A 15332-nucleotide genomic window follows, 5' to 3' on the forward strand; every position below is an offset into this window, starting at 1 on the left:
GAAATGAGTGAGCATGGCTGTGTTTCAATTAAACTTTATTTTGCAAAACAAGTGACCTGTGGGCAGTTTGTTGACCTCCACAATAGAGTACAAGCAGACATTAAAAATAATGTAGCTCTATATTAACTGACAGGGAAAGTTCTGTTAAACAGATTAGGTAAATACAGCAGATTACAAAACAAGCACCCTAACAATTTACTTAAGATTATATACTCATGAGCATACACACACACAGAAAGAAAAGCACCTATATTCATATAAATCTATCTAAAATATATTTTTTGAAAAAGAAACAAAAGGTTAAGTGAGTTATCTCTGCATAGTAGTGTTCCCAGAATTTACACTTCCTTCTTAGTACTCTTATATTGTACTTATTTTCTACAATAAGCATGAACAATTTTTCTCAGCAAAAACAATCAAGCTATTTTCAATTTGAAGAAAACTTGCTGTCATCAAAAAAATTCTAAGAAAAAGATAAATTGTTTTTGTTTCTTTGTTTTTAATTTTAATTTTTATTGAGATTGTTCACATACCATACAATTATCCAAAGATCCAAAGTGTACAATCAATTGCCCCGGTACCCTCGTATAGTTGTGCATCCATCACCACAATTTTTGTTCAATTTTTAGACATTTTCATTACTCCAGACAAGAAATAAAGACAAAGAAGTGGGGGGGGGGGGGGAACGAAAAGGAAAAGAAAAGGATATTTTTCTTTTAAATATATAGCAGGAGTTGCCAAACTATGCCCTATGGGCCATATCTAACATTTAACCAACTGTCTGTTTTTCATAAATAAAGTTTTACTGAAACCCATTCATTTATGTATTGTCTGGCGTTATTGTATCATAAAGGCAGAGTTGAATAATTATGACAGATTATATGGCTAACAAAGTTTAAAATATTTACTATTTGGACTCTTACAGAAAAAGTTTGCCAACTACCCCCAATATCTACAATGTTGGATGAAGTCACTACCATTTTTTAAAAACTCCTTGGTTAGAGGCTAGGCCTGCTTATAATTGTGCCTAAGTGTCTCCTCCTGAATGGCTCTTTGTTGCTCAGATGTGGCCCTCTCTCTCTAGCTAAGCCAACTTGGCAGATGAAATCACTGCCCTCCCCTCTACATGGGATCTGACACCCAGGGGTGTAAATACCCCTGGCAACATGGAATATGACTCCCAGGGAAGAATGTGGACCTGGCATCGTGGGATGGAGAACATCTTCTTGACCAAAAGAGGAATGTGAAATGAAATGAAATAAGTTTCAGTGGCTGAGAGATTCCAAAAGGAGCCGAAAGGTCACTCTGGTGGGCACTCTTACATATAATATAGATAACCCTTTTTAGGTTCTAATGAATTGGAATTGCTAGCAGTAAATACCTGAAACTATCCAACTACAACCCAGAACCCTTGAATCTTGAAGATGATTGTATAAAAATGTAGCTTATGAGGGGTGACAATGTGACTGGGAAAGCCATGTGGATCACACTCCCCTTTGTCCAGTGTATGGATGGATGAGTAGAAAAACGGGGGCAAAAAAAACAAAAAAACAAACCCAGTGTTCTTTGTTACTTCAATTGTTCTTTTTCACTTTAATTTTTATTCTTATTACTTTTGTGTGTGTGGTAATGAAAATGTTCAAAAATTAATTTTGGTGATGGACACACAACTATATGGTGGTACTGTAAACAACTGGTTGTATGCTTTGTATGACTGCATGGTATGTGAATATATCTCAATAAAATTGAATTATTAAAAAAAAAAAAACTCCTTGGTTTCTTTAAAGAGTCTTTGCAGATAAGAAAGAAAGAAGAAAAAAAAAACAGCAAAAGTCTAAGGTCTGACATACATTTAAGATATGATTCTTGAAATCCAGCAGCCCTCAAGCACAGTAGACAGCTAGTGACAAATCTATAATCAAACTTCCCTCATACTGATAGCTTCTTTGACCAAACATCACACAGACCTTCTTACCTTGTGATCACATGGTAGTAATAAATCTTCCCTTCTGGATCTCGGGCTGTCTTCCAGTTGGGAGGTAAAACAATGGTTTTTGGTTTGGGAGGAGAAGGGGGTGGCAGATCCAGGAGATTGTTTGTCACAACCATTTCAGGCTTAAAAAAAAAAATTGCAAAAATTTTTGATCAGTGAAATCTTCTAATCTTGCTGAAAAGGACAAAATATCCCACTTACCAAGCAACGTGTAAAAATATGTATCTACCTCCTCTTAAAAAAGTTTAATAAAGGTTCAATTTAGGAAATGATCAGAGGCAATGTATTATGAAGAGCTTTAGGGATTTCATCTATAAAAAAATCAACACTTGTCTTAGTTGGTGAACCTGGAGCCACAACGTTACAAAAAATTTAACAGCTCATTATCTAATCTATCTAAATGGCATATACCAACTTCAGAACACTGATTAGCTGAGTGGGTATTAGATATATTGCCATATTTTTTTTTTCAAGATCTGAAAAGCAAATACGACAGAATATTAATATTCATCCATTATACTTTTTCCGTACTTTGCTCTACCTTTGAAACTTCATAAAGTTACAAAAATTTAATGCCACATTTTGACAAACATAAAACCTTTATAAGCCCCATAAGGATATATATATACCCCATAAGGTTATATATCCCTTAATTGTTCTTGCCTGTGTAAGCTAATTTAATGAAGAATAATTTTTTCAGCTTTACCTTTGAACAATTAGAAGAGGAACCTAAGACCCTTGGCTCAGATAAAAGCATCCCCACTTTTATGCAGACATGGGCCTTTGAGCAACCCTGCTTCGTGTATAGCTCCTTTTAACCCTTCTTGGCCTACCTGTTTTCTAACCTGGCTTAAGTTCCACTTCCTCCATTCCCTTAGTCCTCTACGTAGCCTGTATAAAATGATCTCTTCCCTAAGCTACTATGTCAATTGAGAATATTCTAAATCATTTGACACTTGCTAAATTACTAATCCTCACTCCACCTGGGAATGATTTTTTTCCTCCTGGAATCCTCAAATACTTTTTCTGCCCCTTTCATGACACTAAATAAACCCTGACTACTTAAAATATTATTTATTGTGACCCTCATCTCTCTTTTGGGGGTATGTCAGCTTTTGAGGACTTGAATGGAATTTTACTCATATTTTTTATTCAAAATGTCTAGAAAGGCTCAGTTCATAGCAAGCACTTAAATACCTATTCTAGGTACACACTGTTTATTCCCAAATTATTTCACAGGCAATCTCTTTACTCCATCTTCACAAATTATCCTACCTGTTGAAATCCAACATTACTCATTTGGATTACTACAAGAGCCCTCTCCAGAAATGTCAGGGTTCTAAATCATTAATCTGATGGTGTTACTCTCCTGTTTAGACCCTTTCATTGGCTTTCAATGCCAGCCTCCTATTTCCATTTCATCAAAATAAAACAAAAACTCCAGCAAAATGTCACCATATCCTCTTACATGTTGCAGAATACCAAAAGCTTCTCTCCATATTATACTTATTGTGTAACATATAGAGTGAAGTATATCATTCGATTCCATATCCCTAGTCCACGATGTCTAGTAGAGTATCATATCCTAGTGCTCAGTAAATATTAATAGGTGACTAGTCTAGAAAATTATAACTTCAAATATTCATAGCAAAGTATAAAAACACAAAGTTAGTAGGGTAAACAAAAAGGATCCAAGGAATAAAACATTTATCAACAAACACAGCTATAAACTCCACAGAATTAAAAAAAAAAAAAAAGCAAAAATACTGATAAATGGGAGAGCAGTGCTCCCTCAGAGTGCCAGGCACTTGGGTGAAACTGTGACTACATAAATCAAAAAAAAAAAAACAAAAAAAACTGAGTGAAAAAATAAAAAATAACCCCAAACCAAAGGAAACCAAAAAGAAAACCTTCTCAAGACAAGGTAGGCAGCCAATCAGAGTTATAACAACCGAAATATTTCTTACTGGCTGTAAGGGCTGAGGCTGCCCTGGTGCAACTATTGTAGTCACGGCCGCGGTTGGCTGTACCACCACTCCTTGCGGGTGAGCTGTGAAAATCTGTTGTCCCTGGATATATTGAAGACTTGGCTGGGCATAACTCTAAAACAAAGATAAAAAATGAGGGAATTCATAACTTATACTTTTCTAGCGCTAATAAAGCAGTAACTGACTTCCAAGTTGGTACAATCTTTTTGGAATATATGTTCATTAATTTTTTTTTAGTACATATATTTGGATACAGTGTGCAAAGAATTTTACTTCGAACATAAAAGCTTCTTTTCTGAATAATCCCCTAATCGCTTATTTACTTTGCTTTTACTTTATCATAAGAAAAAAGAAAACTTTTTTTAAGCTCATGGAAGCTGTCCAGTTGTTTAGTTTCCAACGAGACTATAGTGAGAAATGAAGTGCTGATCCTTGGTCATCTGAGAAACAGCTCTAATAACTCCAACCAGTTGTTCTGACCAGAAAAGGTCAAAGGGTGTGATTCACTACAGGGGAAGTAAGATGGTGATCAGATTTTAAAGTAGTTTTCTAGCTTTTGTGATCCTTCGTAGAAAGCAGAATTTAGAGCATCTGAAATTCTCATCATATACTGATTTGTATAGTGCTTGGTGCTTTGTGATCCAGAAAGCCCTTTCATATTGACTATCTCATTTGATTTTGACCACCAGCAGACAGGTACTGTCCACACATGGAGTTACATAAGAACATAACATCATGGCTAAGACTTAAACCTATTCTGGAATTGTGAATTATTCAATAAAGAGAAACTGCTTAAAGAAGAAGAGGTAACAGCAAATCTGAAAAATCATCTAGTTGTCTTAAGAGGTGGTGACTGCCAAGGAGCAAAAGAGATGTATATCCTGTACCTAAGGACAGATTTTGAATGAAGGCATGATCCTATGGGCTGAGATTCTACCAGGTAAATTGATTCAGAAGCATTAATTTATTAATACTCAAAATACAAAATGTTATCGGCAAAAAAATGATACCAATACAGAAGAAAAGTGTCAAAGGAGTCTGAATAGGCCAATGTAGCTATCTAGGAGATTTTTGGATGAGTAATAATTGAGAAGATATAGAGAAAAGGAGAAGAGGAAGAAAAGAATACTTGATTCAGTATTCTAGGACAGCTTAATCTACACAGATAATAAACCAGACTTAAAATCAATTGTTGGGGTAAAATTATCACTAGAATAGTATCACAAAACCTGCAGAAAATGTATGCATTAGAAATGTTTTCATTTCTAGGCATCTGAATACAATATGGGGAATATTATCTCCCCCCAAACTCCACAGTCAATTCTTGTCCTTGAGTCTGAGACTGGATTAAACCCAAATCACTTCCTTTTTTTAAACCCTCATCTATACCTAAATAATACGGAATCAGAGGTCAGTTAAAAAGGGATATCAGCAACGAAGATGAACAAATATTGTTAAAAAATTTAAAAAGTATACTCTAAAGGTGAAGGATAAATAGTTCTACAGGTTTTACTACAATGCTGATAATCTACTGGGTTCTATGACTCTATGACTATTGATTTACTGGGAATGCGAGTTTCCTAGGACCCTGACACCCAGAAGGAAGCATCCTAAAGTGTGGACATAAGAGGCAAGTTACTCTACATGTAGGGGGTTAATATATATGGCTTGAAATCCTCCTGACTCAGTAGGAACAGTTTCTGGGAGGGTGAAGAACACAAAAAAACTGATAAACTGGAACTTTCTTAACCCATAAAACTGAGCACCAGATACTGTAATGAATCCCAAACTTTATTTCTTTCTCTGACCCCACTCCCCCACATCTAAACCATCAGCAAATTCTGTTGGCTTTGACTTAGAAATATTTATTTCTAACAACTCTACTCCTACCATCTAGTGCAAGCCACCATGTTCTCTTGCCTGAATTATTTAACATCCTTTTCACTGGCCTCTCTACTTTTGCCCTTGATTCCCACATTCTCTTATCTCAAAGCAGCCAGTGGTCCTCTTGAAATATGTCAGATCACGCCACTCTTTTCAAACTGCTCCAGTGGATTTCCATGTTACTCAGACAAAAGCCAAAAACCTGACCCAGTGCTAAACCATCTTTTTCTTCATCTATTTTCTCATATGTAAACACATAAATTTTCTGACTTCATTTCCTACGACTATTAGCTTCACTCATTCAGAATAGGAAGAGTTCTGGAACTTTATCACACATTTTGATAAACATTTAATATTCTGATTTTGTTAAAATGAAAAACAAAGATCAAAATAAACATTTTGAGAAAAACCATCCCTAAAACATGTTATTTCCAGAGTGACCAGGAAGTCAACCATCTAAATCCACAACAGAAAAATGTTAATATTCTGGAGGGTAAAATTCCTTTACTTCTCAGTGGCATTATGTTTGTGAAGAATGTGAATGACAAGAGGAGATAGTAAGGTTCATCATGCAGACATTTAAAAGGATTTGAATAGTGTGTGTAAAAGCTGTGGTTCTTTTGCTTGAAGACTCTGGCTCCAAATGCAGGCTATGAGATAACTTCTGAAAAGAAATGGAATTATCCAGCTTGGTCACTTGCCTCTTTTTACCAGAATAGGCTCCAGGCAAGTTTTAGCTATTTCTAAAAAGTAAAATATGTATATAAAGGATAACAACTCACCACCAAGAAGAAATGTGTAACACAAATTGGAAATAATAGCCAAAGAAGATACCAAAGATACCTGAACAAAATCACCACTGCTGAACTGAATAATCACCCTGAATAGCAATATTCATTTGGAGGCATACTGTTTAAACATCAAATTGTCAAAAAGAAAAGGGAGGGCTTGCTTCAGCAGTACACATACTAAAATTGGAACAATACAGAGCAGATCAGCATGGTCCGTATGCAAGGATGACAGCAAATTTGTGAGGTGTTCCATATTTTTGATTTTTAATAATCAGGACTATTGGCTTCAGATGGCTGTTGGGACAAAATGATGATGGTCCACCATAAAAAAAATTAAAATTTAAAATGGAAAAAAAAAAAAAAAAGAAAAGAGAATGAACATTTTCCAGAGTTCTACAGCATCTTTCCTTATCTAAAATGGCTGACAATCTTACGCCAATGTCAGACTCAACATCAGCAATATCTACTTATAAAAAAACTTCCCAGGTATTAGGTTTATCTAAACCAAAAAGGGGAAACCGGTTTGAGCTCAACTAGAATAGAAGATGTACACACTTGTGAGATATACACAAATATCATGAACCTGTTACAACTATTTGCTGTGGAAAACACTACAGAAGAATGGGTCTCCTCCTTCAAGTGACTTGAAATTATACAAAAGCAATTTTCTCAAACATAAACGCAGTCTAAAAATATCTTTAAATTGGACTTCCAATGGTAATTACAAGAGAAATCTAAGAAGGTCTAATATGATACAGAATGAAAAACACAGTTGTTCTACCATACTTCTAGAGGGAAAAACCACTATTACTTTACATCTTAGTCACTTCACTTTATAAAGTGAAACAGTATAGTTTAAACACTAAAATTCTGAGATATGATTTAGTATAGTTTTGACTCAAGAATAAGTCACTCACTGATGTCACAAGACTACAATAAATCATGTGACCTCTGTTAAAATTGAGCTTTTGTTTCACATGCAGTTGTGGTAAAAAAACAAGTCATCTTCAGATAATACATCTGCTCCAACTGACAAAGTAATCACAAATGTATATACATAAACATATACATAGATATGTATACACACATGAATTTGCATGATATCATGTTACATATTACTTTATCATCAAGGTTATCATATCTTGCAAACTTTGAATAGTGCTGTGTTGGTATGATTGATACTGGGCTTGAATAACACAAACTTCAAGACCTCATCCTGGAGGTCAGATCTTTGAGCCATACACCAGATGGATGACCTTGACCAGTTTTATTTCACAGCCTATCAATGTCAATACTCCTTCAATATTATTAAGATATCTGTTTGAGTAATAACTATACTTACACCCTTCAAGGTATATGGTGCTTTAAATCTATCATTATCAATATCTATTATTTCATACAAACCTCAACCACCCCTGAGGTTTAACTGCCCATTTTATAAAGGAAAACACTAAGACTCAAAAATATAAGCACCTGTCCCAAGGACATATAGTAAATGATGCACAAGGACACATTAACAACGTGCCTTATGCTTCTCACTACCTAAAGCCCAATATCATCTCTGATCAACTAATCTCATAAACAGGGGCACGGAAGGATAGTCTGAACCACCCTAAGCCAAAACATCTACCAATCTAGCACAAAGTAGATCAGGGAATCAACAAAAGACTTCTTTGTAGGCACAAACTAAAAACAAGTAAAATTGTGATGCTTGAGCCTTAAAGCTGATGACTAAACCCAACAGAAATTTTTTTGCTCACAGGGCTGGAAAAAAATGGACTCTTTTATAAAAATGACTATATGACCAGTGAGCTCTCTAGTGAGGAGTCTTTAATGAGTATTTTTTACTGCTGTTGCCTAGGCTCCGACACCTAGATTAAGACCAGACTGCAGGAAAAGGAATGGGACAAAAATTAACCACTTCTCTTTCATCTTGTGCATTCTCAGGAAAAAACTCAAAACTAATGGCTTGTTCCTAGAAAGAATAATGCAAGACATAGCAGGAGAAATTAGGGCCTGAGAAATATTTTCATTTTGCTATGGGAGGCAAATTAAGTATTCCTTCTAAAACATTCTGTAGGAGGCAGAATTAAACATACCAAAAAAAAAAAAAAAAAATCATATACTAAAAAAATTCATGCCTGATAACCAATAATACCCATTTTCCTACTAGTCCAAGTTAGCACTGTAACATTCATTTTAAGCCAAATATCAAAGAAAAAAAATGTAACCAAGGATAAGAATGTTCAATAATAATGTTATTTATAATTATGGAAAAAGAATATTTAATTTAAATGACTATCCCAGGGGAATAGTGACCCAAATGGGATATTATATAGCCATTAACACACACACACACACACAGAGTAATCAAGAAAACTGGTTAAGAATGATGTTAAGTGGAAAAACATGGTATAAAATATTTCAAGTCTTCAAGATTGCAACTTCATAAAATATATATGTACATGGTCAAAGAGAATATTTTAAAAAATGAAAGTAGTCAACAATACAATTAGACATTCAGGAATTAAAGCAGGACATTTTGCCATGTTCATTTTAATAAAATTTTGGTTCCGCTTCATCACATAAATACCAACAGAAGTAAAATGTACTGTTCATCATTAAATAATGTGTGCAGTGATGGTACCATGAGCAACTGATTGTACACTTTGGATCCTTGGATAGTTGTATGGTATATGAACAATCTCAATAAAAAAATATATATATAAAAATAATGTGTGCAGGAAACATCTCTGGGAGTCTTTGCCATCAACAATTCTCACTTTTAAGATTAGATGAGCAGTAATGGGAAAGATACAGGAATGTATGAGAAGATGTTGCTTTGTACATTCACTTTTAAAAAAGCCTAAATTGCATTGCTTTGTTTTAGGAAAAAAAAAACAAACCCAAAAACAAAAACAAAAATGAAAAAGGAGGGGGGGGTTGATTTAAAAAAAAAAAAAAACACTCCTAGCTTTTAAACATAACATAATTCTTTCCTACCAATATAATATCCTCAAGCTCAATGTATCAAAGTCACTCTGGCAAACTTCATGATGATAAACACATAGGGTATAAAAAATTACATGAGTTAGGTCTAGAGAAAGAAAATGGAAAGCTTCCACCTAACTGAATTACCATGACAAAAGGTTCTCCCTTGGCAAGAATATAAAAGAATAAACTGAATCTAAATCACTGCCTATAGGCAAAAAAGGAGAGTAATCCAAAAGACGTTCACACTAATACCATATTATTCTCGTATAATGGGGTAGCCAAGCCTCCAAGATGCTCCCTCATGATCACCAGCTCCTGGTATTCATACCCTTGGGTAGTCTCTCCTTTCTCATTAAGCCATGGTTAATCTATTACCTTCAAGATTAGGCTACAAAAGTCATGGCAGCGTCTACCTTCAGGTCCTTCTGTCTGTCTCTCTCTGATCACTTCCTCTGGGGAAAGCCAGCTGGCATGTTACAAGCAGCCAAATTGAAAGGCCCACATAGCAAGGAACTGAGGTCTGCTAACAACCATGTGAGTGAGATGGGAAGTGAATCCACTCCCAGTCTAGCTTTCAAACCACCACAAGCCCTGGCTAACAGCTTGTCTTCAGTTTCATTAAAGACCCTGTGCCAGAAACAGTCATCTAAGCTTCTGAATTCCTGACCCATGAAATCCGTGAGATAATAATTATTTGTTGTCTCAAGCTGCTAAGTTTGGGGGTAATATGTTACACAACAATAGATAACTAACACATATGAAACTTATCACTATATAAAAGTTGCATCACAGTGTAAAAGTCTATGAACTGACTGTAAGACAGATAAATGAGGCTGCAGAATTAGTTACCTGTACAATTGGTGGAGTAGTCTGTGAGTAAGGTGATGTCACACCATAGACAGTTGGACATGTCTGTCCTTGATAATATATGGTCGCTTGAGACTGTGCAGGAGAGTACTGCTGCTGTACACTCACAGACTGTTGATTTGAATCCCAAACACTGTAATTCTGTCCCTGGACTGGGCCTGGGGCCGGCACTGGCAAGACGGAGACATTGGAGTCTTGAGGTACCACACCATCACTCTGGGACACATACTGTGAACTGGAAACTTCTACAGGGGCTGCCACATGTGGCACCACTGGCACAGGTGGAGGGGCAGCAAGAGGTTCTGTAGAATGTCCAACCAAGGGCTGAGCATGATCGTAAGGAGCAGGAGAACACACAGGGTCCAGGCTGGGTGTGGGCAGAAGCACTTTTCCAGCATTAGGGTTGCTGGGATCCACATAGGCCTGCATGGGATAACCTGGTGGGTAGCCAGCAAAGGGATGATGAGAGGCATTGTACCCAAGAGAGTCATAAGGCAGGGGAGATGTCATTCCCAGGTTCTGCATCTGCTGCTGTTGTTTCTGAGCCTCCCGCTGAGCCACCTCTTGCTCAAACAACTTCCGGCGCTCCTCCGTAGAAAGTTTACTGCGGTCTTTAATACGCACTTTCTTTTTAGAAGTCGGTGTATCATATCTACAAAGAAAACAATAAGAGGACCACAAAATGTTTCTCCCTAAATTGTAGACATAAAGGACTAATAAGTGTTATGTGGCTCATGAGAAAATAATAACTTCATCTTTTTTCTCAGATTCTAGAATTTCACATTAAAGATACATATAGCATCGTAAAAAAATTCTTGTTTATAGCTGGGGATAGTTCTATAATTACAAATTCTGAAATTAAAACAAAAACCAAAACACACTAAACAGAAGCAACAGTTTGATGTATGACCGATGACGTGCATATAAAACAAATATCAGTAAGTGACAGTTAAATGAAAGGTGGTCATGCACAAAATAATAGAGATATGTATACACATACTCTTCTCTATGAACTATCAACACAATAACATACTGCTAATGTAGTACCCTGTGATAGTTTTGACTTGTATCCCCAGTAGGCCATGAGAAACAGTCAGATCTAACTTTCACAAGAAGAGATTTGAGGGCCTCAAAGCTTTTATGAAATAATATGAAATGAATCAAACTGCTCAGAATGTATCCTTCAACAAAATTAAAAGTGAAAAATAACTTCAAGATGTTTCATTGCCAATACATAAACTATAATAACAGCATCAGAGAGAAGGGCATAGCATTTTTCCAAACCATTAAAAAAAAAAAAAAAAAAAAGGATGGTATGAAAACTCCCAAGTCCAAAATTTCCTTTAAAATGTTAGATGCTTGACAGAAATAACTACAAACAGACCACAGAAGAGAACAATGAATTCATCTGGCTTATTCAATAAGCTTAATGAAATAAAAGAGGTTATTAAAAACCTAAGGAACAAAGATCATCAAATATTATCAAGCAGATTTGAAAAAGAACTCCATGAAGAATCTAAAAATAAAAAGTGGAAATTAAAACTTGATTATCAAACTATACAAACAACCCATATTGAGTAAAAATTTGCTGACTGAGCAAAAAAACAAAAATTCAATTACCGATAGGATGTCAACAAGATGGTATGTGAGATGTTACAGGATTCCACCCCCCCACACACAATTTCAAAACAACCAAAAATTGGCAGAACCATCTTTCTCAGAGCACCAGAAAACAGTCAAAGGGTTGTGGTAAGTAGATGAGTACCATATCAAGAAAAAGGAAACTGAAATAAGGTAGGAAAACCTCATAGAGCCATTACAGGTATTCCCCTACCCCCTTTCCAGCTTGGTGCAGATCCAGCCCATGCTCAGTGTACCCTGGACAGTGGGAGCAGAAAAAAAAACCCTGATCATAATGCAGGACATATATATCTGTATCAGTCTAACTGGTGGCAATACTTGTGTCTGGCTCACCATCCCAGAATTTGCTCTGCACGCAGAAGCAGATTACAAAGCACTTAAATCAGTGTCAGAAGCAACCAAATCATGGTGGCATCTCTTTCCTATGTGGGTCATGACTCCCAGGGGTGTAAATCTCCCTGGCAATGTGGGACATGACTCCTGGGTTTGAGCCTGGACCCAGCATCGTGGGATTAAGAGAGACTTCTTGACCAAAAGGGGGAAGAGAAATGGAACAAAATAAAATTTCAGTGGCTGAGAGATTTCAAATGGAGTTGAGAGGTCATTCTGGAAGTTATTCTTATGCATTATATACATACATATCCCTTTTTAGTTTTTAGTGTATTGGAATAGCTAGGAGGAAATACCTGAAACTGTTGAACTGCAAGCCAGCAGCCTTGATTCTTGAAGACAACTGTCCAACTATATAGCTTACACAATGTGACGGTGTGACTGTGGAAACTTTGTGGCTCACACTCCCTTTATCTAGTGTATGGACAGATAAGTAGAAAAATGGGGATAAAAAATAAATGAATAATAGGGAGGGATGGGATGTTTTGGGTGTTCTTTTTTGCTTTTATTTTTATTATTTTTATTCTGTTTTGGAGTAATGAAAATGTTCAAAAAATTGATTGTGGTGATGAATGCACAACTATATGATGGTACTGTGAACAACTTTGTACACTGTAGATGACTGTATAGTATGTGAATATATCTCAATAAAACTGAATTTAAAAAAAATCACAGTCGCATGGGGCAAAGGATTATCAGTTATAAGACATAAAATAGAGTACAGGGGATGGGGAGGAAAAACCATTTCCAAGAGGACATTCAAATCCCTGCAAACAGGGGAATTCCTAAATCCAAGACCACATGCTTAGGATAAGATATAGTCAGAAAAGACTGCAAAAGACCCTATGCTTTCACCTCAGGCTGTTCCTCAGCTCATTGTTAGGATGGCTAAACTCAGAAAGAGAGCATCACTCAACACAGAGTAAATTTAGAATGTGAAAGGTGCTTCTTTTTTTTTTTTATTTGGTTGGACATTCGTGTTAGCTCCTGGCATTCAAGGAAATCTCTGGCATAATTCTAGCTGAACACAAGCTTACTCAACAGACATCTGAAGAACTCAATTCCAGAAACCACACATTAAAATATCAAGACGTCCAAAATGCAACATAAGATTATAAGGCATAAAAAGAAAAAGGAAACAATGACCCATCCAAAGGAACAAGACACAACACCAGAAACCATATCTGATAAGGGTTTAATATCCAGAATATATAAAGAACCCCTACAATTCAACAACAAAGACAAACAACCCAATTTAAAAATGTGCAAAGGACTTGAACAGACACTTACTCTGAAGAAAATATACAAATGGCTAATAAGAACATGAAAAGACGCTCAACATAATTAGCCATTAGGGAAGTGCAAATCAAAATCAGAATGAGATACCACTTCATACCCACTATGATGGCTACTATAAAAAACTGTGAAATTAGTAAGTGTTGGTGAGAATGCAAATAAATAGAACCCTTGTGCATCGTTGGTGGCAATGTAAAATGATACAGCTGCTGTGGAAAACAGTGTGGTGGCTCCTGATAAAGTGAAACACAGAATTACAATTAGACCCGGCAATCCCACTTCTAAATATATAACGTAAAAGAATTGAAAGCAGAAACTTTAACAGATATTTGTATACCTGTGTTCAAAGCATCATTATTCACAATAGCCAAAAAAGTGGAAGCAACCCTAGTGTCCATCAACACATGAATGAGTAAACAAAATGTGGCATATACCTACAATGGAATATTATGCGGCCCTAAAAAGGAATGAAGTTCTAATACATGCTACAACATGAATGAATCTTGAAGATATGTTCATGAAATAAGCCAGACACAAGAGGACAGATATTGTATGATTTCATTTGTACAAAATAACTTAGAATATGCAAATTATCAGAGACAGAAAGCAGATTATATGACAGGGATGAATGGGAAGTTATTGCTTAATAGGTACAGTTTCTGTTTAGAGGGATGGAAAAGTTTTGGTAATGGATGGTGTAATGGTACCACAACATGCTGAATGTAATTAATATCAATGAACTGTATTCTTGAAAGTGGTTAAAATGGGAAATTTCATATAGTATATGTTACCTAATGTATTTTTTTAAAAAAACTCTGTATATTCATTAACATTTGAGCATTCATACCTAACAACTAAGCAATTCTACTCGTAGATGTACACCCAAGAAAAACTCTTGCACATAGATACCAAAAGGCTCAATAAGAACATTCATAGTAGCACTATACATAATAGCAAAAACCAGAAAATCTGAATGCTCATCAACAGGAGTAGATGTATCAACTTTGGTATATTTAAGATGGTGTTAATTTAAGTGTAAAAGGTAGCAGTTGAGATAGGTAGGAGTGATGTAAGCTTTTTGAGATACTCTTTTCAGTACTCACTATAATAAAGAAATAACTAATAAATTACTAAGTATTTAACTCATAAGCAGTCCATGCATAGACTAATGATACATAAACTAAAGAAAAATTCAATAATCAATCTAATTTAGCGCTCCTGAGGTCCACTGCAAGGGCAAACAGGAGACTAAATCTGAAGAGAATTAACAAACTTGTGAGATGATCTTCAAAAATTCAAAAGCCTCAATGAATTCCAACCAGGTAAAAGAAAAAGAAATCTCCATATAAACATATACAGCAGTAAAACTGAAGAACGCCATATACAAAGAGCATCTTAAAAGTAGACCAAAAAAAAGCCAGATTGCTTCTTCGCAACCTAAACAACAAACAATTAGACCAACAGCAACTTTCACAAAAGCAATTATGG

General features: G+C 35.7%; 1 protein-coding gene and 1 non-coding gene across 4 annotated transcripts in view; one reads left to right on the plus strand and one right to left on the minus strand.

The window, feature by feature from the left end:
• SETD2 (SET domain containing 2, histone lysine methyltransferase) overlaps positions 1-15332 on the minus strand; it is a 127719-nt gene that overhangs the window by 21979 nt on the left and 90408 nt on the right. For 2 of the 3 annotated variants that reach the window (XM_037849597.1, XM_037849587.1), the window contains exons 15-17: positions 10500-11169; positions 3961-4095; positions 1976-2115 (exon numbers count right to left, since the gene is read on the minus strand). In XM_037849597.1, coding sequence (XP_037705525.1) covers positions 1976-2115; positions 3961-4095; positions 10500-11169 — 945 coding nt within the window. The remainder of the gene's footprint in view (positions 1-1975; positions 2116-3960; positions 4096-10499; positions 11170-15332) is intronic. The other variant, XM_037849604.1, reaches the window with a different exon arrangement.
• LOC119510454 lies at positions 6814-6915 on the plus strand. The gene has a single exon (XR_005211944.1). It is a non-coding gene; the product is annotated as a U6 spliceosomal RNA (small nuclear RNA).

Source organism: Choloepus didactylus, chromosome 1, assembly GCF_015220235.1.
Source record: "Choloepus didactylus isolate mChoDid1 chromosome 1, mChoDid1.pri, whole genome shotgun sequence".
Lineage (NCBI taxonomy): Eukaryota > Metazoa > Chordata > Mammalia > Pilosa > Megalonychidae > Choloepus > Choloepus didactylus.